Source organism: Haliotis cracherodii, unplaced genomic scaffold (assembly GCF_022045235.1).
Source record: "Haliotis cracherodii isolate W230 unplaced genomic scaffold, xgHalCrac1.p SCAF_3, whole genome shotgun sequence".
Classification (NCBI taxonomy): Eukaryota; Metazoa; Mollusca; class Gastropoda; order Lepetellida; family Haliotidae; genus Haliotis; species Haliotis cracherodii.
Window position 1 is genome coordinate 20,654,163 of NW_027266286.1, and position 23,258 is coordinate 20,677,420.

The following is a 23,258-nucleotide window of genomic DNA, read 5'->3' on the forward strand; positions in this document are numbered from 1 at the left end:
TTACGTCGCATTGAACAGTATTTCAGGTAGATCATGGTGTGGAGAAAAGCCCGAAGTGATGCAGGTCTCAGACGTTTCCCCTTTTGATGAAACCCACGAGCATGGGTATGGTGCTGACAAACCTAGAAACATAATCAGGGCGAACTGGGATTGGAACCCACGATCATAGGCGTCTGGCATGCCCAAGGGGCGCAACTGCATAGCGAATTGCGCTGTCTTAGCTGAGACAGCTTCGTGAGTAGACCACCTGGGCCATCCGTGCCCTCATCGGTAGGATAGATGGACGATGTTTTACATAGATGTCGCCCCTATTTGATGACCGTACCTGTGTCCTGTTATCTGGCAGGACCGCCTCCGTGGTCGAGTGTTAAAGCGTCCGCCCGGAGAGCGAAAGATCCGGGGTTCGATCCCCGGCCGCGTCACACCAAAACACGTTAAAAGATTGTACTTGTTGTTACCCTGCCTAGAGCTCAGCAGACTTAGCATTATACTGGAATATTTTCTCACACACAGAACATTCACAACAGAGACAACAGAGTATTCACAATTGTACGTTAACACATATGTGTTACCGGTCTAGCAAGTGTAAAAAAAAACCTGATATAGATCGTGTCCTTGAATCTCCGAATCCTCACTCTCACCATAGACCATAAAACATGTTATGGCAATCTGCGTTTTGAATAACAGGGGTCCGTTCTATGTAAACTCCCTGGTTTGACCAGAAAAAAGTGACTACTCACTTGTTTAACGATTGCGGACCAATTTCGTTCCGCGTAATAAATCCGTGCCAACTTTTAGGAAAAAGATGGCGGCTAAGAGCACGCAACGGCGCTATACTTAAACACGATGATAGCGATGTCTCTTTAAATCGCAACATGGCAGCAGCTACAAGGGGATCTACGACAATCAGGGGGTTTGTTGTAGCTCTTCCTCAAGAAAACGACGATGACAGCGATGCAGATGAGAGTGACGATGACGCCGACTGGCTCGATTTTGGGGAAATGTCTGCTATGGCAGATGGTGCATCGTACATCAAGTTTACAGCAGCCAAAAAAAGAAGAGGTTTGGTCCTTATTATTGTTATGTCGACCTACTGTATGTATGACATAATTGACTTGACCATCAGGTTGAACGCACAATGACGGGTAGACTTACCCCTTATGTTATGACACCCAGGGAAGTTCCTCGGATCTGCTGAGACGGGTGCAGGCTAAAACGTCACCGATTTCTCGGGGAAGTTTCATTTGGCGAAAAAGGCAACTAATTGACATTGAGTTAATTTTGAGTAAAGGTTAAATCAAAGCATCTGAGGGGGCACTGATGGCTCAGTCGTCTAAGGCACCGCGATTCGCTGTGCAGAGAAGTGTCCCTTGGGCACGCAAGAAACGTATGATTGTGGGTTCGAATCCTGGTTCGCCTTGATTTTTTTCGAGGTTTGTCAGCACCATACCTGTGCTCATGGGTTTCACTGAAGTGGTAAACATCTGAGACCTGCATCATTTCAGGCTTTCCTCCACATGATATAACTGGAATAATTTTAAAAGCCGAGGGAAACCCAACTCACTCACTCACTCACTCACTCACTGAAAGCATGTGATGTTTTTACCATTAGTTTAGTTGTGCCTCCCAATTAGAGTAGGCGAGTAAATTGGAGTAGAGGCTAATTTCTTGTTTTAAGGCAATTAACATTTCACAATTATTTTTGCTTGCTTGACCATGTGAGTTTAATTTATTTTACTTCAAAGCATTTTTGCACAATAAGTCTAGCTGCGCCTCCCAATCAGAGTCAGGGAGTAAATTGGAGTAGAAACTTGTTTTAACATTTAACAATTATTTGTGTTTGCAAGTGACCATGTGAGTTTAATTTCATTTATATTTTTACCAAGGAAAAAAATAAGGTGCCATTTTCGCCAGGCAAGGTGCCGTTTTAGCTAAGACAGAGCCCAGTACTTCACTGGAGAAAAAGCACATCTCAACTAATGGGATTGAGAGTACTGCGTGTTACCAGCACACTTTTCGGATTGTAGTTAGTGCTGTGGTGGTAGTGGAGGATCAGACTGTTTTGCCTATGTAGTAGCCATAAAATTGCTAAGTCTTGTGATGGGATTCGAAACCACATACCTTTTGATCAGAGGTCAGATGCCTTTTCCAAATGAACAAAAAGGTCAAGCATGTCATCATCTTTGGGATGACCTCATGCCCTGCTACATACTTCCCATCCAACAGAAGGCACATCTCAGATCGCATAGTAGGATCCTGGGACATATTACTCAAGTTTGATATGAGCATACTCAGGCCTACATTGGGCGAAAGTTTAGTGGTCATAAAATTTCAGAGTCCCTTGATGGAATAGCCCACCTGACCAAAAGGTTTACCCCCTATCAGCAAGATACCTACCTGTTTGAAATATGAAATGGGTTGGCAAAATATGTTGATAAATTACATTCTTTGTTTATTTGTTTATTGCTTAACGCCGCACTCAGCAGTATTCCAGCTATATGATGACGGTCTGTAATTAAATAATCAAGTCTGGACCAGACAACCCAGTGACTGACATCATGAGCATCAATCCACACAATTGGGATCGATTGCATCAATCAACCAAGTCAGCGAGCACATGATACCGTTAGTCGCTTCTTACGACAAGCATAGTTGCTGATGTCCTATTCTACCCCTGATCATCACTAGTCGATAATTTACATTGAGTAACATAAGTTCATACAGAAGATGCTTTGTTGCAATTGTCACCATGGTTACTCATGGTACTGGGGCAGGTTCCCTCTTTTCCTTTCCTTATGGGGGTCAGTGAGCCTGATAATCCCTTGAACAATTAAAGTATAATCTGTTGCAGATTTATTTATCACAGGTTATCATTTTTTAAGACATGGTTAAAACATATTTTGATTCTTTTTTATTTAATATAACAATGATAGCTGCATAAATCGTTTTCTGTTTTTGCATATTATGGTGCAAGGCAATTGGTACAATGAACATTTATTACTTTACATAGAGACCAAAGTGCTTTCAACTGATCAGATTATTGCTCATGATCGATCGATGCTCATGATGTCCATCACTGGATTGTCTGGTCCAGACTCGATTATTTTACAGACCGCCGTCATATAGCTGGAATATTGCCGAGTGCGGCGTTAAACAACAAACAAAACAAACAAACAAATCATAGCGTAAAATTAATTTCATCTGGATTTGTTTTAGAGACAATTTAATTTTTTCATTTAGTTCATTTAAATAAATAGACTAATTATTAAATATAATGGATAACTCCTTTCATATTTTGAAGTGACCATCAAGTCTGTGACCCAACCCAAGAGAGAATATTTCTGTCAAGGCCTGTTCCAACTGATGGACCCATGGTGGTTGATAACAGCCCAGGCCAAGTACAGACAACGGTGCTATTACATGAACGGCCATCCAGAATATGAGTTACGTGAAGACAGTGCTGTCACATCCCACAAACTGGTTGTGCAGTTCCTCACATCGGCAGGACGTTCAAGGGACAATACGTCAGACCCTGTGGTTGATGATTTGATCAAATATTTTGAGTAAGTAACTTTCTGCATTCTTTTCAAGCTGTAAACTCGGCAATATTCAAGCTACTGATGTCATCCTGACATTATTAAGTCTGGACCAGACAAACCAGTGGCTGATATTGTGAGCACATCCCTTGCTGTGGTGGTACAAAGACACTCAATCAACCAAGGCACAGAGCCTGACCTCCGTACAGCAACCTCTTATGACAAACTTTGGTTTCTGGGGACTAAGCTATTCTAACCCAGAATCCCTGGAGGGAATCAGGCTTTTAATCTTATACCATGCATTTGTTTTACGCCGCTTTTAGCAATATTCCAGCAATATCATGGCGGGGGACACCAGAAATGGGCTTCACACATTGTACCAATGTCGGTAATCGAACCCGGGTCTTCGGCGTGACAAGTGAACGCTTTAACTGCTAGGCTACCCGACCGCCCCCCAAAACAATTGGGATATGATGACATGCATCAACCAAGTCAGCGAGCCTGACCCCCTGATACCGTTAGTCGCCTCTTACGACAACCATAGTCGCCTTTTACGGCAAGTCATGGGTTGCTGAAGACCTATTCTACCCTGGATCTTCATGGACCTTCATATGGCCACCTCTTTGGTTGCTGGGAACATAGCTATTCTAACCCAGGTTGTTGTTTTCATTATATTTCATCACAATGTCATGCATCTTATTTGTCGGCATATATGTCTATAGCTTACTTAAGCATCTCAGGACTCATTTTGACTTTTTTCCATTATCAGCTATAGAGATTAATTTTGATTTTGCAGAGCTAATGGAATTGATAAGAGGTTACAGTTTAAGGATCTGGAAGAAGAGATTGAGAAGTATTTACAGACGCTGGGAGAAGCTGATCTTGTATTTGTCAAGAAGACCTTGAACTCAACTATATGGCTGTCAGGTGGTAAACATATCACAATATACTTAGTTCAGCTTCCAATATGAGAAAGGTTTCAACATAGTAAATTCAAAATATGAATGTACAGATAGTGTCATTTGTGAGAAGTTTTAAATCCTAATTATTCAATACACAGATGAAACTCAATTAATGTGTTTTTTATTGTCTTAGGGTGTTTAAGAATTGGACATAACATCTTGTGTTCAATATTAAGTATGAAAGTCAAGAAGCCTTCGTAATTTCCCTAGATTCAAATACTACGGCAGCAGCCCTCAAGGATCTCAGGGTCCTGTTCCACAAAGCGATGGTAGCACTACGATTGTCATACGTCTATGTTAAAGTATGGGAATATAACCACTAAGATTGCTTTGTGGAATGGAGATCCGTGAAGATCCGGCGTAGAATACGTCTTCAGCAACCCATGCTTGCCGTAAGAGGCGACTAACGGAATCGTGTGGTCAGGCTCGCTGACTTGTTTGATTATGCATGTCATCGATCCCAATGCCCATGTTGTTAATCGCTGGATTGTCTGGTCCAGACTTGATTATTTACAGACCTCAGTTATATAGCTGGAATATTGCTGAGTGGGGCTTTATACAACAAACAAAGCTTTGTGGAATGGGACCCAAGACCCTCCTTAATTTGATATTTTGACATGTTTACATTTTATTCATTTCTGTTCTGTGTTTTGGTGAAATCACATATTTATGGTCATGAATAATTATCATCAAAATTTGATGTACAAAATTATTTTTTAAATGAGGGTATAATAAAATGATTTTATGAAAGAACTGTTTTTCTTGAGTTGTTTCCCTTCCCATATTGATCTCATAGGTTTTATTATATCCACAAAGCAGGTTCAATGTGTGAAGCCCATTTCTGGTGTCCCCCCGCCGTGATATTGCTGGAATATTGCTAAAAGCGGCGTAAAATCAAACTCACTCACACTAATTTCACAAAGCAATCTCAGCACTAGACTAACATAAGTCCCAAACATTAACCCTGTCTTATGGTTTGTTTGTTTTGTTTGTTGGTTGGTTTAATGTTTAACGCCGCACTCAGCAATATTCCAGCTATGTGATGGCAGTCTGTAAATAATCAAGTCTAGACCAGACAATCCAGTGATTGATATCATGAGCATCGATCCACGCAATTGGGATACAATAACAAACATCAACCAAGTCAGTGAGCCTGACCACCCAATCCCATTAGTCCCTTCTACGACAGGCATTGTTGCTTTTTATGGCTAACATGGGTTGCTGAAGACCTATTCTACCTCTGATCTTCACGGGCCTGTCTTATGGTGGTCATAGCGCTAAGATTGCTTTGTGAAATGGGGCCCACACCTGTAAATCATAAAGAAGCCTCCACTAACTGTCATGTAACATTGTTGTGATGTGTTTTCATTTCCAAGGTCAAGGAAGTGTTATCCAGTTTGCAACTCGTTATCCAAAGCTGTTCAAAGTGGCTTCCCAGCTGCTGCCATGCCACTTCCTGAAGCTGGCGGAGAAGGCTCGTCACATCAATGAGAAGAAGCTGCAGCTGTTGGAGGAAGCAACTGAGACCAAACTGTGGGTGTTCGGCTTTAAACAGGTATACCTCCTGCCACAGCCTGGTGGGATTGGGATTGTCTCACTTGCCATGAAATACATAGTTGTTTATGTTTTAAATACTGTAAATCTTGATATTAACGCAAGCGTGAATTAAATGCGAAAAATGCGAGTGGTCTTTGCTCGCATTATTAAACATCTCATTTATGTCAATAATAAGACATTTTGGATAGCAGAAATACCAACTTAGACATACGCTGAAAACAAACAACTATGTATTCCACATCACTGTTTATTGAGCAGCACTTGTAACAAGTACATAAACAATGTCATTCAAACACTAATTACATCCTGTGAATTGATACTGTTGGGGTGAAGACAAGCGTTCTACTCACTCATGTCATCACTGATCACACCTGCAAGTTCAGACAGACGCCACCCAACACGGTGTCTTTGCTCTTTGCGACTGCATCAAAGGCCGACACGAGCCAGCGTGCACGTATTGTTTTAGCTGAAGTATTCTACTCAGCGCTAATAAGCGGTGCTATTTGGTGTGTGATTGGATTAATGTAAGGTTGGATTAAGGTGAGGATTCTCCTGTAAACCTGACAGAGGACATTTTGTTTAGATATAAATCCACTGATGCTTGAGAGGAGGGGGTGTCGCATTCATATTGAGTCGCATTTTTGGCTAGGGGCCAGCGGTCGCATTATTTTGGAGATGCATTAATTTCACGTTTTACAGTAATTGTTTTTTGAGATGCTGTACACCAGGCTACACGACGGCCCCACTCCCTGTTGTAACATGTCTATATTGATACATGTGGTGAAAAACTCTCGACTGAAAATTACAGATACACTCTTTTGGAGGTAGATATTTGACACAGCAGAAAACTTCAAAGATTTAAATAGCTGGTCAGTGGAAACTAATTAGTTTTTCTTTCACTTGAACACCAGATCTTATACCGAGAATTCGGGGTGATGGGCTTGGAGGCACAGCTGCGGTCGTGGGTCAACTCCCGCCTCATCCAACGCATCCCTGCTGTACAGAAAGATGCTCTGTACATGTACAATGCTCTCAAACTGTACGCCAAGAAGAGAGGACACACGTATGTGAAGGAGAATGAATTGAGGAATAAATCGGCCATCTTCTTTGAGAAACATGTCGTACAGAACTGGGAAGAAGCTCTGGCCTTCCTGGACAAGAATGATGTAATAATCCGTGAGATTGAGGCTGATCATGTTAAGATATTCCTCAAGACTATCTGGTACGCGGAGAGAGACTCTGCCAAGGCCTTCACAGCTGTTCTCGAGAATGGAAGTGGAGATCCCCTTGAGATGGATGTAGATCTTAGCAGGTGGGTTCTGTATGACTTCAGGACTTGTTAAACTCTTAGCTCAGGTTATGATGTTATTGATGCCTGTATTAATATTTGAGAATGTGAGTTGGTCATTTTGTTGGGAGGTGGGGGAGGAAGCTGACCTAGTAAATATTCTTTTTTTTTAATTTATCCTGAATCACTCCTTAATGTATATACCGTATTCGACGCAATAAGCGCCCACGGCGACATTTGCTAATATATTGGCTGGTGAACAATCCCAATTAGCACCCCTTCCGATTGATCAATGTACACAAGACTTAATTATTGGCGTATAATGCGCACTCCTGTGTTATATGCACCCTTAGTTTTTGGCTAATAAATTCTGGAAAAATATATCTGTTGTACATAAAAACTTCAGGCTGTCAGCATAAACCACGAAATTTACTCTGTTTTTTCACCAAAATAATATTCTAATAAGAGCCCCCTATTTCTAAGTTTGAGAGCGCCCTGGGCGCTTATTACATCGAATACCGTACTGCTGTTTTCTGATAGAAGGATGAAGCTGTGTGAGGTCCAGCTGAAAAAAAGTTTTTCAGACTAGTTGTGTGGGTAATCCCAACACACAGTGCCCACATGACCACAGAAGTGATGATGTCACAGAACTTCACATTAGTGATTGTCAACCAGACTGACAAGTCGGGCATAATAAAGCTCTGGTTAATCTACTGGCATCCTTTTACTTATTCATTGTTCAATGTTCATTGGCGATTTATATCATTCTTATGGTTGTGACTTCACGTCTCACTACATACTTTTGCCGTAGTATTGATATATTGTGCGTGATGGTAGCTACAAGTCATTGCAAACATCATGTGCTTTGTTGTTCCAATAAGCAATTTTGAATTTACCAAGTGGTCATGTTCTCGTGTCCTACGTCCTTTAGTCATTATTGTTGCTAGGTAATTCTTTTATATTGTCTTACCTAATGCTCCTGGTGTGGTATTTAAAGTGTTTTCTCACTATAACACTGCGTAATTCATCCTTTGACCACCAAGTTTCTGGGTTTAGAATGGCCTTAACATTCTCTTTGTTTGTGCACCTTCTGATCAGGGCATCTGCTTAATTGCAGATTTATGCCTCGTTGTAATCACTGCCAGTGTAAGAAGTCCAGCAGGGATTCCCACCCCCTGTGTCTGGTCTGAACAGACCCTTGTGCTGTGGCTACGAAGTGTAGCTTCTGCTCACCCCTCCTCTCCTCCATGCTTCTCCAAGTACCCCCAGGTATCTCCGCCTTAAGTAGCAGGCCCTCAGACACCCTAGGATGTTGGACTTTCAAGAGATCCCTGCCACACTAGCATCATATCCATACTAGCCACTTCTGGCTGGAATCTGCCCTCATCAGCTACGCCTAAGAGCCCTGCCTCACCTTTGCCTCACCTTTGCCTCACCTTTGCCTCTGAGACCAAAATCTAGGCGGACGCCTTTGCATCCCCCATCCCACCTTTGACTTCCCTGATGCCGACGCTTGCCCAAGCATATCATCTGCCGTCAGCGCCTGCACCTCCGGGCCTCTATACGGCACCTCCTCAAGCACCTGCTACACAAGGCACAAGACTGCACTCAATGCTTTAGAACATGTGTCCTAGCATGCATCCCACAAGTTCTCAAAGGCTGGGAACTATCAGCCACGACAGCCTGTTTCAAGGACCACGCACAGGACACCCCGTCTGTTCATGGCAAAGGACAGGGTAGAGGGAGACAACAGGGCAAGGTAGAGGGAGACAACAAGGCGAGGTAGAGGGAGACAACAGGGCAAGGTAGAGACAACAGGGCAAGGTAGAGGGAGACAACAGGGCAAGGTAGAGGGAGACAACAGGGCAAGGTAGAGGGAGACAACAGGGCAAGGTAGAGGGAGACAACAAGGCAAGGTAGAGGGAGACAACAGGGCAAGGTAGAGGGAGACAACAGGGCAAGGTAGAGGGAGACAACAGGGCAAGGTAGAGGGAGACAACAGGGCAAGGTAGAGGGAGACAACAGGGCAAGGTAGAAGGAGACAACAAGGCAAGGTAGAGGGTGACAACAGGGCAAGGTAGATGGAGACAACAGGGCAAGGTAGAGGGAGACAACAGGGCAAGGTAGAGGGTGACAACAGGGCGAGGTAGAGGGAGACAACAGGGCAAGGTAGAGGGAGACAACAGGGCAAGGTAGAGGGAGACAACAGGGCAAGGTAGAAGGAGACAACAGGGCAAGGTAGAGGGTGACAACAGGGCAAGGTAGAAGGAGACAACAGGGCAAGGTAGAGGGAGACAACAGGGCAAGGTAGATGGAGACAACAGGGCAAGGTAGAGGGAGACAACAGGGCAAGGTAGATGGAGACGACAGGGCAAGGTAGAAGGAGACAACAGGGCAAGGTAGATGGAGACAACAGGGCAAGGTAGAGGGTGACAACAGGGCAAGGTAGAAGGAGACAACAGGGCGAGGTAGAGGAAGACAACAGGGCAAGGTAGAGGGTGACAACAGGGCAAGGTAGAGGGATACAACAGGGCAAGGTAGATGGAGACAACAAGGCAAGGTAGATGGAGACAACAGGGCAAGGTAGAGGGTGACAACAGGGCAAGGTAGAGGGTGACAACAGGGCAAGGTAGAGGGTGACATCAGGGCAAGGTAGAGGGAGACATCAGGGCAAGGTAGAGGGAGACAACAGGGCAAGGTAGAGGGAGACAACAGGGCAAGGTAGAAGGAGACAACAGGGCAAGGTAGAGGGTGACAACAGGGCAAGGTAGAGGGAGACAACAGGGCAAGGTAGAGGGAGACATCAGGGCAAGGTAGAGGGAGACATCAGGGCAAGGTAGAGGGAGACAACAGGGCAAGGTAGAGGGAGACAACAGGGCAAGGTAGAAGGAGACAACAGGGCAAGGTAGAGGGTGACAACAGGGCAAGGTAGAGGGAGACAACAGGGCAAGGTAGAGGGAGACAACAGGGCAAGGTAGAAGGAGACAACAGGGCAAGGTAGAGGGAGACAACAGGGCGAGTACCAAGGCAAGGGTGGTGAATGATGGGGGAATCTCTGACGCACTGGACATCGACGTCTGGGAAGTTCCACCCCCAGTCATTCCAGACATCGACACCCCCGTAGGTGGGAGACTAGGCTGAAATTGGGCCATCGTGGAGGACCCTTATGTGACCCACATCCTCCACCAGGGGTATTGGTTATCACTGCTAACCAATCTGACTACTGACTCTGACTAACTCACCCCAGGCAGACATTTACCCTCAAAATCAACATCAACCTCTGTTAGACAACATCAACAAATTACCAAACAAAGAGATTGTACATGGCCCAGCCATAACACCAGGCTACTACTCTCCCATACCCGTTGTTCCTTGTTCACAAGAAGGACTCAGACATGCTACGGATCTGTCAGTATTCAATGAGCATTATCTGGAATGCCCACCGTATTTCCAGATGACAATGCTGAGGCTGCTCAGGACCAGAATCAGCACCAACAATTTCCTTATCATTATCAAAGAGCCTAAGGCCCAGGGGCTACTCTGCTAGAGCAGCCAAAGCCATAGCCATGGTGCACAGACCTTCCACCCGGGGACTCGAAGACGACATGTGACGATCCTTTGAGTCCTTTTGTAAGGAGAAGCATCAGGACCCTACTTCTGCGTCTCCCCGTTTCTTGGCAGAATTCCCTTCTGTTCTTGTGCAGCAAACGACACCTCAAGGGTAGCACCATTACTACCCACCTGGTGGCCCTCCTGACATAGAACCCAGAACACCAAGCATTGCTGCACTCCTTCAGACACTCCTAGGAGATCAGAAGGCCAAGTTCAGACCTCCTGCCTGAGATCTGACCATGGTTCTCAAATTGCAGCTGGACCTCACACAGCTTCATCTTTCTATCTTAAAACAGCAGTAATTGCATTAAAGGGTAATGCAGGATAAGTATGCAAATATGAAAAAAATATTTAGATTTCACTAATATTCTTTACTAAAAGCATTCCAATGAACACTGAAGAGAGTAGTATTGAAAACCCTTCATGACCCATTACTACAATACAAGACTGTTGACCAGAGGGAAACAGTACTTGCTCTCTCACTCTATGTTAGATCTGCCTCAACTCCACTTTGGCGGCCATATTGAAAGTTTCATATTTGCTACTGATCATTGATTGCATTATTTCAAAACGTTATTTTTGTTATTCATATATGTTACATATATCAAGATATTAAACACTTAAAACAGCAGCTGATTTTTTACGGTAATTTCTGTTCGCTTCTCAGTGATGACTTTGACAGTACCAGGACAGACAGAGATCAGTGGACCGCCGTCCACCTCATGGTCAACTCTCCGATCACTGTCCTGTCTGGGAAAGGAGGGTGTGGCAAGACGTCCGTCGTCACCAAGCTTCTCAGTCATGCCTGTGTCCGCAGTGGAAAAGCCCCAAAGTAATATATCCTTGTGTTCAGGTCTACATTTGGTGCTTATTTCTCTCTTGTTGTGAATGAGGTAATCTGCTAGTAATTCTACCTTCAGAACTTCCTAAGGTTATTATTTAAAAGCTGTTATGTCAATAGTTAGGGTTGTTTCAAGAAAGAAGACCACAAAGTAACCGCAACATTGTTTTGTATTGTCTCTTACATCTTGGCATATTGACCAAGAAAATCTGATTCTGTCTTTATGATTATCATACATATTTTTGTTCCCTCCAGAAATGCAAACATCGCCTGTATTGGTTGAATAAATTTTGATAATTTTGATGTTAGGCAATTCACAAGATGTTTGTCACTTAGGAATCATTACACAACAGCATTTTCCTTGAAACACAATGTAGATGCAGTGTTAATCTGACTTTGAAACTTGTCTAGTAATGCTTTTTGATAATCACTTATTGACATTCATTCCAACAAACCAGACCTGATACAGAACAAAAGGAGGAAGATCAGAACACCAGCAGAACGCCATCGAAACTGGACAGGACAAGGCACATGTCTGGGATCGGGGACGCAACATTCACCACGACACAGACAGAGAGTGAAGCCATGACCAAAGATGGCAACCAGGACGAGGCAGACACATACTTGTCCAAAACTGTGCTCGGTCAAAAGGTCCTGTTGACCGCTCCAACTGGGAAGGCAGCCAACTTGCTGGGCAGGAAAGCTCAGTTGAAGTCCTGCACCCTCCACAGCGTCATCATGAGTTTTAAGATGTTTTGTATCAGGATGAATGATAAGAAAGCTAAGGGGGAGGGAGGGGAAGAGGCGACTTGGACTCACGCGGACAAGGAGATGCTGGTTGTGGATGAGTGTAGTCTGGTGTCGGTCGGGACTTTCGCCACAGTGTTGAACATCCTGCTGAAGGAGTGCCACCTGAAGAAGATCATCCTGTTGGGGGATGTGAGACAGTTGCCGTCCATCGAGCCCGGCAACTTCCTGGGGGACATATTCACAGTGCTGGCTCCTCTCGGGTTTAGTATCGAGCTGCAGACAAACCATCGAGCTGAGTCCGAGCTGATTGTGCAGAACGCGACCAGGATAGCTGCTCAGAAGAACCCAGTGTTTGACTCCTCGAGGAGATTTCATCTGTTGCAACCGGAGGAAGAGGATCAACAAGGTAGCTGATTTGTCACCATTTTCATAACAACAATCTCTTTATCTAGCAAGTTGGATAAAGTATTTCTTTGGAAGAGGGATAAATTGTCAGGAATATAGGAACGTAAACTTTAAATTTTAGCAGGTATTGATTAATTGTTACCATGTTTGATATTAAGACAAGTCCTTGTACAAGATTATGGAAGGGAGGGGGGAACTCCAAGATTAGATCTTGCCATTCATGCCTTGCGGGGGGATGGTTTTGAGATCAAAGATCCATTTTAGTTCAGTAGATCAGCGTTTAGAGATTAATTACTCTTGGGTTTTAGCCCAACACTTCTTCTTATCCCTTATACAAGGTTAGTCAAGTTTGATAAACAGCAATATACGTATGTTTGGTTTCCAATGAGAATTTAATTAATTTCTAGAAATATTGATACATTTTAAAAATTGAAACAAACAAATGACAGTAACTGATCAAATTGGTCAGAATAAAAGGTCACATGTCGGGATCATGAAGGTCTGGACCAAGTTTCTCAAGGAGTACTTAAACATATTTTCATGGAATTGAAACCATTTCAACTTCAGCTACCAAAATTAATTATAGGAGACATATCATGTACAGACACTTCCATTCGATTGCCAGCTAAGTTTTAAGTATTCAGTATCAAGGTGGGCAGAAGCACAGTCCAGAGGCCTGGTCGTAGTGTATCTGTCAGCTGAACTGGCCACTGCTGCAATGTCTTCTTTGTTGTCCAGGTCGGGACACTATTGTACGGAGGCTGCTGACCAGAAGCAAAGACCTACAGGACCCCATCACCTCCCAGTTTGTGGCCTTCACCAGGTACTTGCTGCCTCCTCCCTCACTCACTCAATCAGTCTGTGGCCTTCACCAGGTACTTGCTCCCTCCCTACCTCACTCACTCACTCAATCAGTCTGTGGCCTTCACCAGGTACTTGCTGCCTCCTCCCTCACTCACTCAATCAGTCTGTGGCCTTCACCAGGTACTTGCTCCCTCCCTACCTCACTCACTCAATCAGTCTGTGGCCTTCACCAGGTACTTGCTCCCTCCCTCCCTCCCTCCATCCCTCCCTCCCTCCATCCCTCCCTCGATCAGTCTGTGGCCTTCACCAGGTACTTGCTCCCTCCCTCCCTCCATCCCTCCCTCACTCAGTCAGTCTGTGGCCTTCACCGGGTACTTGCTCCCTCCCTACCTCACTCACTCACTCAATCAGTCTGTGGCCTTCACCAGGTACTTGCTCCCTCCCGCCCTCCCTCCATCCCTTCCTCAATCAGTCTGTGGCCTTCACCGGGTACTTGCTGCCTCCTCCCTCACTCACTCAATCAGTCTGTGGCCTTCACCGGGTACTTGCTGCCTCCTCCCTCACTCACTCAATCAGTCTGTGGCCTTCACCAGGTACTTGCTCCCTCCCGCCCTCCCTCCATCCCTTCCTCAATCAGTCTGTGGCCTTCACCGGGTACTTGCTGCCTCCTCCCTCACTCACTCAATCAGTCTGTGGCCTTCACCAGGTACTTGCTCCCTCCCTACCTCACTCACTCACTCAATCAGTCTGTGGCCTTCACCAGGTACTTGCTCCCTCCCTCCATCCCTCACTCACTCCCTCACTCCCTCCCTCCATCCCTCACTCACTCCCTCACTCCCTCCCTCCATCCCTCACTCACTCCCTCACTCCCTCCCTCCATCCCTCACTCACTCCCTCACTCCCTCCCTCCATCCCTCACTCACTCCCTCACTCCCTCCCTCACTCAGTCTGTGGCCTTCACCAGGTACTTGCTCCCTCCCACCATCCCTCACTCCCTCCCTCACTCACTCACTCACTCACTCACTCAGTCTGTGGCCTTCACCAGGTACTTGCTCCCTCCCTCCATCCCCACTCACTCCCTCACTCACTCCCTCCCTCCCTCACTCACTCAGTCTGTGGCCTTCACCAGGTACTTGCTCCCTCCCTCCCTCCCTTCCTCACTCACTAATTTACCAACCCAACCATTCTCACTCACTCACAGTTTGTGGCCTTCGCAAAGCACCAGCCCACCTGACCACTCAGTTCTTTTACTTCACAAGGTACTCTCTGCAGGAACCAATGCATGACTCTCCGTGAGTCTGTATGCCCTGCCTTGGTGCCAAAATAAACCCAAAAGACTGGGCAGAAAGTGTCCCAAGGTCCTATATTTAGAATATCTAACCCAATTCCAGTTGTGTCAAGTAGTTTCAACTCTAAACAGTATGTTTCACCTACGTTTTCTCCTTGCCTACAGACGAGATTGCGAGGCAGTGAATGAACTGTGCTGCAGACACTACAACAAACACTTACTGAAAGCGCACACTGGCAAATTAGACTTCCAACCAGGTGATAAAGTGTGTATGACAAGAAATGGCACAGTATCTCACCACTTCAAGAAAATAAAACCAAAAAAAAAGACAGAGGAGGAGAACGCTGACAAAGCTGATGGCGAGGATGCAAGTCCTGGACCACACAACCTTGAGAGAGGACAGACGACATCTGTGAAACGGAACCTCAACATGCAACTGGAGGGGATCTCAGCAAGACAAGATGGCCGCCACGATGGATACGGTGTGGGAAAGATGGAGAGACTCAATGAATATGATATATGTGATAACAACAAACCAGGTTCTAGATACACTGCTCTGAAAAGTCGAGAGAACAATCACGACAGGAGCCATGTTGAGGACCATGGTGAGGGAGAGGACATCTTGAACAGTTCCCTGGAGACGTCTGCTGCCTCCCAGACGTACATGGAGGCACTAGATGATCTCATCAATGCTGCAGGCAGGGAAGACAGCCAGTTGGAAGATTCCGCATTTCTCAGTGATGGTGATGGATATGACCTTGACACTCAGACAGGAAGGTCAAGTCGGCTGAGGACTGATGTGAGTGGTTTTCTGGAAATGTTTCATGGAGATACCAGGAAAGGTGTAGATGTGATTGCAGGGAAGCCTGTGACAAATCATGGCAGTGATAAGAATGTGACATTGTCTCAGAACAGATCTAGCAGTACTATTGGAAGACAGCCGGCTCCACAAGGGGGAGACAACTCTGTCTCTACCCATCAACCAGGGGGAGATAATTCAATCTATGTCCCACCAGCGGGTGTTCCTGAAGCCCATACTGAAGAAGAGATAGATGGCAGCACTCCACAGGAGTCAATATCTAAGAGAGATGTCAAACTCTGCAATGGCGAGATCTTCTACGTAGAAAAGGTAAAGAACCATGAGCCTAAATTAAAAATGTGTTTCTACCTCTTCTTGAAAAGAGATCTTTTGAGCTTATGAGAAGTTGTAGTTAAGATTGGTTGTTTGGTTGCTTTGTTATTTTTGCTCTCAGCAGTATTCAAGCTATATATCGCAACAATTATCCTCTCCTCTTGCAACACAAAGGTTTCAAAAAGATTGGTTGGTTTGTTGTTTTATGCCGCACTCAGCAATATTCCAGCTATATGATGGCGGTCTATAAAAAATCGAGTCTCAACCTAACAATCCAGTGATTGATATCATGAGCATCAATCCACGCAATTGGGATTGATGGCATGCATCAACCAAGTCAACGAGCCTGACCACCCGATCCCGTAAGTCGCCTCTTACGACAAGCATAGTCGCCTTTTAAGGCAAGAATGGGTTGCTGAAGACCTATTCTACCCCGGATCTTCACAGGTCTTGTAGTTTAGAGTATTGTAATGTGTATCTTCACATCAGGGATGGAAATTAACTCAGAAACCAAACAAGCCCACAGGGCAAGTGGCCTTTTTATTTCTGCTTGACCTGAAAAGGTTACAAGCCAATATAGAATTCAGATGACGATAGATAATTTACAGCATGTGTCAAAAGCTTACAGGCCCTACGGCCAAGAAGATTTTTAATGTTATTAGCCCAAGGTAATCCATCCCTGCATTTTTTGAAAGTGTGACTTGTTACTTTTGCTACCAACAACCAATTTTGATCATTTTGACACAGATTAGATCATTTAATGGCCACTATATTTTAATAAATAAACAACTCATGGTCATAGTTTATCGTACAATAAAACACTGCAGCCCCTCATGGTTTATTCTCCCTACAGTGTTTTATTGTACAATAAACAATGACCTCTTATATGAGATATCAACATTATGTACAGCCTCTTTAAGGATGTTGATCAAATGTACAAACTTTAAAAATATTTACCCAAATTTAAATAATGATGACTCCCTGAATAGAATATGACCTTGGAAATTCAAGTTCATTTTCCGAACAGGTGGGTTAAGTTTGGTATTTCCCGCATATTCTCACAATCCTCGTTTCAGTTACCTGTACTTTTTCTCCTGATACCGTTCGACAAATCACTCCCACTTTTGGATGTGATCGTTCAGCCCCTGCATTTATCTGCGCAGCCCAGCTACATCCATGGGGAATAACTTACAGGACACTTCCCTCTCAAAAATAACATTGTCCAATATATGACATCATCAAGTTGCAAGCACATATTCGAATCTCCAAAAATGACATCATGATAGAATCACACTTCGGTCTTCATTGTTCTTTGCAATTTGTAGCAAAGCTATCTTATATATGGCTGTAATATTGCTCTGCCACAAAAACAGGAGCACTCACTCCTTCAGGCATTGGACTTGGGTATGAACAGAGATGTAAGTAAATAATGGGTCCTAACTAATCGGCATAAAAGATTGTTAATAGTTACTGTAATTCAGTAATCTGTCAGTTTCCACGATCAGAACAATAACCCATTTTATAGATTTCTTTCTTGCTTAAGTATAGAAGAATGTTACTTGTGACACTTGTTTATTCCAGGAGCTGTCTATCTTTGACAACCGTAACAAGGCGAGTCGCTACATATTTTTGTGTGACAGAGACGAGGAACGCCCCCGCCATGTGTGTGCCAACTACAAACAGCTGATGAAGAGCTGTAAGATGAAGCATGCATGGGTCAGGACTATACACACATTCCAGGTAACCAGCTCGTCACAGTGACACACATTCCAGGTAACCAGCTCGTCACAGTGACACACATTCCAGGTAACCAGCTCGTCACAGTGACACACATTCCAGGTAACCAGCTCGTCACAGTGACACACATTCCAGGTAACCAGCTCATCACAGTTACACACATTCCAGGTAACCAGCTCGTCACAGTGACACACATTCCAGGTAACCAGCTCGTCACAGTGACACATATTCCAGGTAACCAGCTCGTCACAGTTACACACATTCCAGGTAACCAGCTCGTCACAGTGACACATATTCCAGGTAACCAGCTCGTCACAGTTACACACATTCCAGGTAACCAGCTCGTCACAGTGACACACATTCCAGGTAACCAGCTCGTCACAGTGACACACATTCCAGGTAACCAGCTCGTCACAGTGACACACATTCAAGGTAACCAGACCGTCACAGTGACACACATTCAGGGTAACCAGACCGTAACACTCACACACATTCCAGGTAACCAGCTCGTCACAGTAACACACATTCCAGGTAACCAGCTCGTCACAGTGACACACATTCCAGGTAACCAGTTAGTCACACTCACACACATTCCATGTAACCAGCTCGTCACAGTGACACACATTCCAAGTAACCAGACCGTCACACACACACATTCCAGGTAACCAGCTCATCACAGTAACACACATTCCAGGTAACCAGCTTGTCATAGTTACACACATTCCAGGTAACCAGCTCGTCACACTCACACACATTCCAGTGTAAGCAGCTCGTCACAGTTACACACATTCCAAGTAACCAGACCATCGCACACACACATTCCAGGTAACCAGACCGTCACAGTGACACACATTCCAGGTAACCAGCTCGTCACAGTGACACACATTCCAGGTAGCCAGCTCGTCACAGTGACACACATTCCAGGTAACCAGCTCGTCACAGTGACACACATTCAAGGTAACCAGACCCTCACAGTGACACACATTCCAGGTAACCAGCTCGTCACAGTGACACACATTCCAAGTAACCAGACCGTCACACACACACATTCCAAGTAACCAGACCGTCACACACACACATTCCAGGTAACCAGCTCGTCCAAGTGACACACATTCCAAGGTAACCAGACCATCACAGTGACACACATTCCAGGTAACCAGCTCGTCACAGTGACACACATTCCAAGTAACCAGACCGTCACACACACATTCCAGGTAACCAGCTCGTCACAGTGACACACATTCCAAGTAACCAGACCGTCACACACACACATTCCAGGTAACCAGCTCGTCACAGTAACACACATTCAAGGTAACCAGACCGTCACACGCACACACATTCCCGGTAACCAGCTCATCACAGTTACACACATTCCAGGTAACCTGCTCGTCACAGTTAAACACATTCCAGGTAATATATGCGATCGTTTCATTAATAGTGGAGAGATCTGTGTTGTATATATAATACCTGTATGGATTCCATGTATGTCAACTGTATGGCTAGTGGGGGTGTCAGGTAACCTTGATATAACGTGAACAATATCATTTTCTCATTGTAAGATATTTCCGTTATCAATTTTAGTGGTGCTGGTTCAACCCCCAAACCCAAACCCAAACCACAATCTGTGCCATTATAAAGATAGACATCGATTGATCTTTGTAGCCAATTAGTGCTAATTAGCAGAACGGTATTTAAGGATAAGAATTTATGGATGAACGACTTCTTTATTACAATTGAGATCGACGTTTCGGTGTAGGTTCTAACACCGTTATCAAGCAAGTGAAGCCTATCAATCCTGCTGGAATAAAAAAAAAGTTTTAAAGGTTGATTATGGGTCATTTCAAGGCAGAGTATAGATGAGACCTCTGTGTGGACAAGGTAGTGACATTTAGTCTAGGCGCTGATCTCTTTGTCAGTAATGTGAGGGACAGCAATTGATATGTATATATTGGGTTCTTGGGGAGCACAAGTGGCCAAGGCAACTACGGAATCACAGTGTGCAGTTATGTCCCTGAGGTGTTAGTATCTGCACAGGAGCAGGACAGTTGCCACCCAGACAATTGCCATCCAGACAATTACCACTGGATAGTTGACACCTAGGACAATTACCACCCATAAAAAATATTTCATTATCATGTTATGAATCCTTTATTCAGTTGATTATACAAACACTAAACGTTGGTAATTGTGGATTAAAATCACTGTCAAAAGTTCAAGTAAAACTTCAACCGTCAACTGTCCCAAGTACAACAGAGGAAACAGTTCAGAATCTGTAGTTGTGAGCCCCAGAGCCCCCAGTAGTTCATACAGTGTCTGTCAATAGAGTCTGATGCAATGGTGTGCATCTTTATTTTGTTTTCAATTGGCCACATTTTGTCCTGCAAGCATTTGGATGATCAGAAAACATGTTATTTTATTGAATACACAATGCCATTTAGAACATGATCAAATGTGACAAATGTTATATTTGGGATAACACTTTCTTATTAAAGTACAGAATCTCGTACTTTTGGGGGTTTGGTCCCATCCGGGATTTGAACCCACACTGCCAGAGTGAGGCACCTAATCGCGAGCACACAAAGTCAGCGATCTAACCCACTCAGACACCGAGGCTTCCACAAAAATGAAAGTCCGACAAACGGTAGTCTAGATCACGTTCTTTGTGTACCCCTCTGACAAGTGTAAACTGGCATGGCTCCCATGGCCGAAAGCTATGAATACACAATGCCATTTAGAAATTGGTGAAATGTACCTAATGTTAAATTTGGGATAACACTTTATTGGTAGAGTCCAGATTCTCGTACTTTTTGGGGTTGATTCCCAAATGTAACATACGTAACATTTGTTACATTTCACCACTTTCCAATTGGCATTGTGTATTCATAGCTTTCGGCCCCATCGCCTTATATCCTGTATTAAATAAGTCATAGTACAAGAGAAATGATGTACAAAGACTGACTCACTAGTACATTTACTATTGTTGAAGACGGGGAGAGGCATTTAGGAGCAAGGAAAGTTGTCTGTATGTGTAACTGATTGTGTTTTTCCAGGGCTCTGAATCTCAGTCAGTGGTGTACATCCTGAGCCCGAATAACTTCTACGAGAACTGGCAGCATGTGTACACAGCCATCACAAGAGGACGTCAGTCTGTGTACGTAGTGGGGAGCCCTGCAACGCTCAACACCATCATCGTACGCAAGGTGTTCCCCAGGCAGACCACCCTCCAGGTGAAGCTGCAGGACCACCTCCGACCTCGGGAGAAAATAGTCCAGGTAGGTCACTGTCTGTTCCGTGTTTATAGGTAGGACATTTACTCAGTGTTTACAGGTAGATCATTTTATGTTCAGTGTTTACCATGTTTACAGGTAGGTCATTTACACAGTGTTTACAGGTAGGTCATTTACACAGTGTTTACAGGTAGATTTACACAGTGTGTACAGGTAGGTTTAGACTTAGGTAGGTAGGCAATGTGGTTGTATTGCCATATTATAGTTTTTAAAGCAATCTGTAGGGTTTGTATTAAAACATTGCCTTGAGCATGCTATCCATCACATATTAACTGGCTTGTGTTTTCTTCGAGGTTTTTTTCTTGTATCAATTTTGGTATTCATTTCTTTCAGTCATGTGTTAGGAACATCGCAGACAGCTTACGAGGCCACCAGGAGATGACAGCAAAGGGAGACAATCCACTCAGTCCATCAGACGGGGAGAGGTCTCTGTTTGACAGTGATGACAGTTGGGTGTGCCAGGTCAATGACTCGTTCGGCCTCAGTCTTGACCAGTCAGACATGGCCTACAGTACTGAACCACCACTAGAGCAAGGCAATGTCACTCCGAGCAAGTGCTATGGGAGTAGTCTCCCTTTGGAAGTCCGACCTTCCACGTCTGGACAAGAGATGGACAGTCTCAAGCGGAGACAGAATGATGACACTGCTGAGTTTATGTCTCCCCCGAAATGTAAGAAGGCATCAGATGAACAGCTGGCAGTGACACCTGTCCGATCATCTCTCAGCTCACTGACCCTGTGATGTGTTTCCTTGTAAAACAGGCCCAGTCGTCTAAGGCGCTGTGATTTGCTGTGCAGAGTTGCATCCCTTGGGCACGCCCGAAACCTATGATTGTGGGTTCGAATCAGGGTTCGCCCTAATTATGTTTCTAGGTTTGTCAGCACCATACCCGTGCTCGTGGGTTTCACCGAACTGGTAAACGTCTGAAACCTGCATCACTTCGGGCTTTCCTCCCACATTGAGCTGACACGCCGCGATATGGCTGGAATACTGTTAAAAGCGGCGTTAAACCCAACTCACTCACTCACTCACTCACTCACTCACTCATGTAAAACAAAACCAGTCAACTCTTTAGTGTCTACTTGTACTTGTACTTGTCTGAATATGTGCTTGCTGCATCGTTTTTCAAGAGACCTGTTATACATAGGCTCTCATAAGCACAAACAGCTGCAAAATTGGTGATGTATCATTAAGCAATAATCACTCACTCACTCACTGCCATAACATCGACCATGTGACAGAGTATAATATGTAATAATACTTGTGTAGTCACAATACGAGGCAGGTACAAGGATGTATGTTTTGCCTAAAAATTAGTATCTGTCCTTTTTCTATTTGTGACTATAACGTGAAATTGAAATATGAACTATATACCATAAAGAAACCCATCATATTCATACCTTTACTTGAACTGCATGGATCAAAGTATCTTTCGAATAGGTACAGGTTAGGTTGATTCCCCTGAATGTAGACGTTCCAGTTCTGTTAACTAGGTTCTGATGTAGCTCCTAGTCCGTTTCCTGCCCTGGAACTGGTTGTGCAAAGCTTGGCACAAATGGTCTGTTGACCCCAGTCCAATACTCAAGCACCGGTGGAATGAATTAAGTGGTTGTCTGGCAGTCCCGTGTTATTGATTATTTGTCTCTCATAGGTTCTGAGACCTGCCTCACTTTCCAGTCTCTCCTGGCATATTAGGATGTGATATAACTGTGAAAATACTGTGTAAAGCAGGGTTACTCACCCTTTGAAAGTTAACCTGCTTTCATTTCAGTTTATTATTCCCCTTCACAAAGTGGAATGAGGATAAAGGAATGGGTGCTGTTCGTTCGTCCTTCTGTCACATTTCGTTTCCGGAGAAGAACTAAAAAATCATGAGAGATATCTTAACCAAACTTGGCATATAGATAGGTCTAGTGGTGAACTGGTGTAGTTTGATAGTTTGGGATTTTTAAAACAAGTTTTGAGTTTCCATGGCAACGACTTTGACTTAGACTGAAAATGATGGTAGTGCTCCTTTCTGGATCAGATCTTGAAAAACGTATGATATTTTTCACCAAAC

At 44.3% G+C, this 23,258-nt stretch overlaps 1 protein-coding gene across 2 annotated transcripts; it reads left to right on the plus strand.

The window, feature by feature from the left end:
• The first annotated feature begins 811 nt into the window (after positions 1 to 811).
• Positions 812 to 21,987, plus strand: LOC139474090 (DNA helicase B-like). 2 transcript variants are annotated; one of them, XM_071256956.1, is made up of 12 exons: positions 812 to 1,062; positions 3,302 to 3,563; positions 4,333 to 4,463; positions 5,875 to 6,053; positions 6,967 to 7,367; positions 11,623 to 11,787; positions 12,255 to 12,952; positions 13,690 to 13,774; positions 15,209 to 16,172; positions 17,757 to 17,915; positions 20,963 to 21,184; positions 21,533 to 21,987. In XM_071256956.1, exons 1-12 carry the CDS (start codon positions 876 to 878, stop codon positions 21,938 to 21,940), a joined length of 3,861 nt encoding a protein of 1,286 aa, XP_071113057.1. In that variant the 5' UTR covers positions 812 to 875; the 3' UTR covers positions 21,941 to 21,987. The 2 variants fall into 2 exon arrangements, with proteins under 2 accessions (XP_071113057.1, XP_071113053.1); XM_071256952.1 differs by lacking the exons at positions 812 to 1,062; positions 3,302 to 3,563; positions 4,333 to 4,463; positions 11,623 to 11,787 and having other exon boundaries at positions 5,824 to 6,053.
• The last annotated feature ends 1,271 nt before the right edge of the window (positions 21,988 to 23,258 follow it).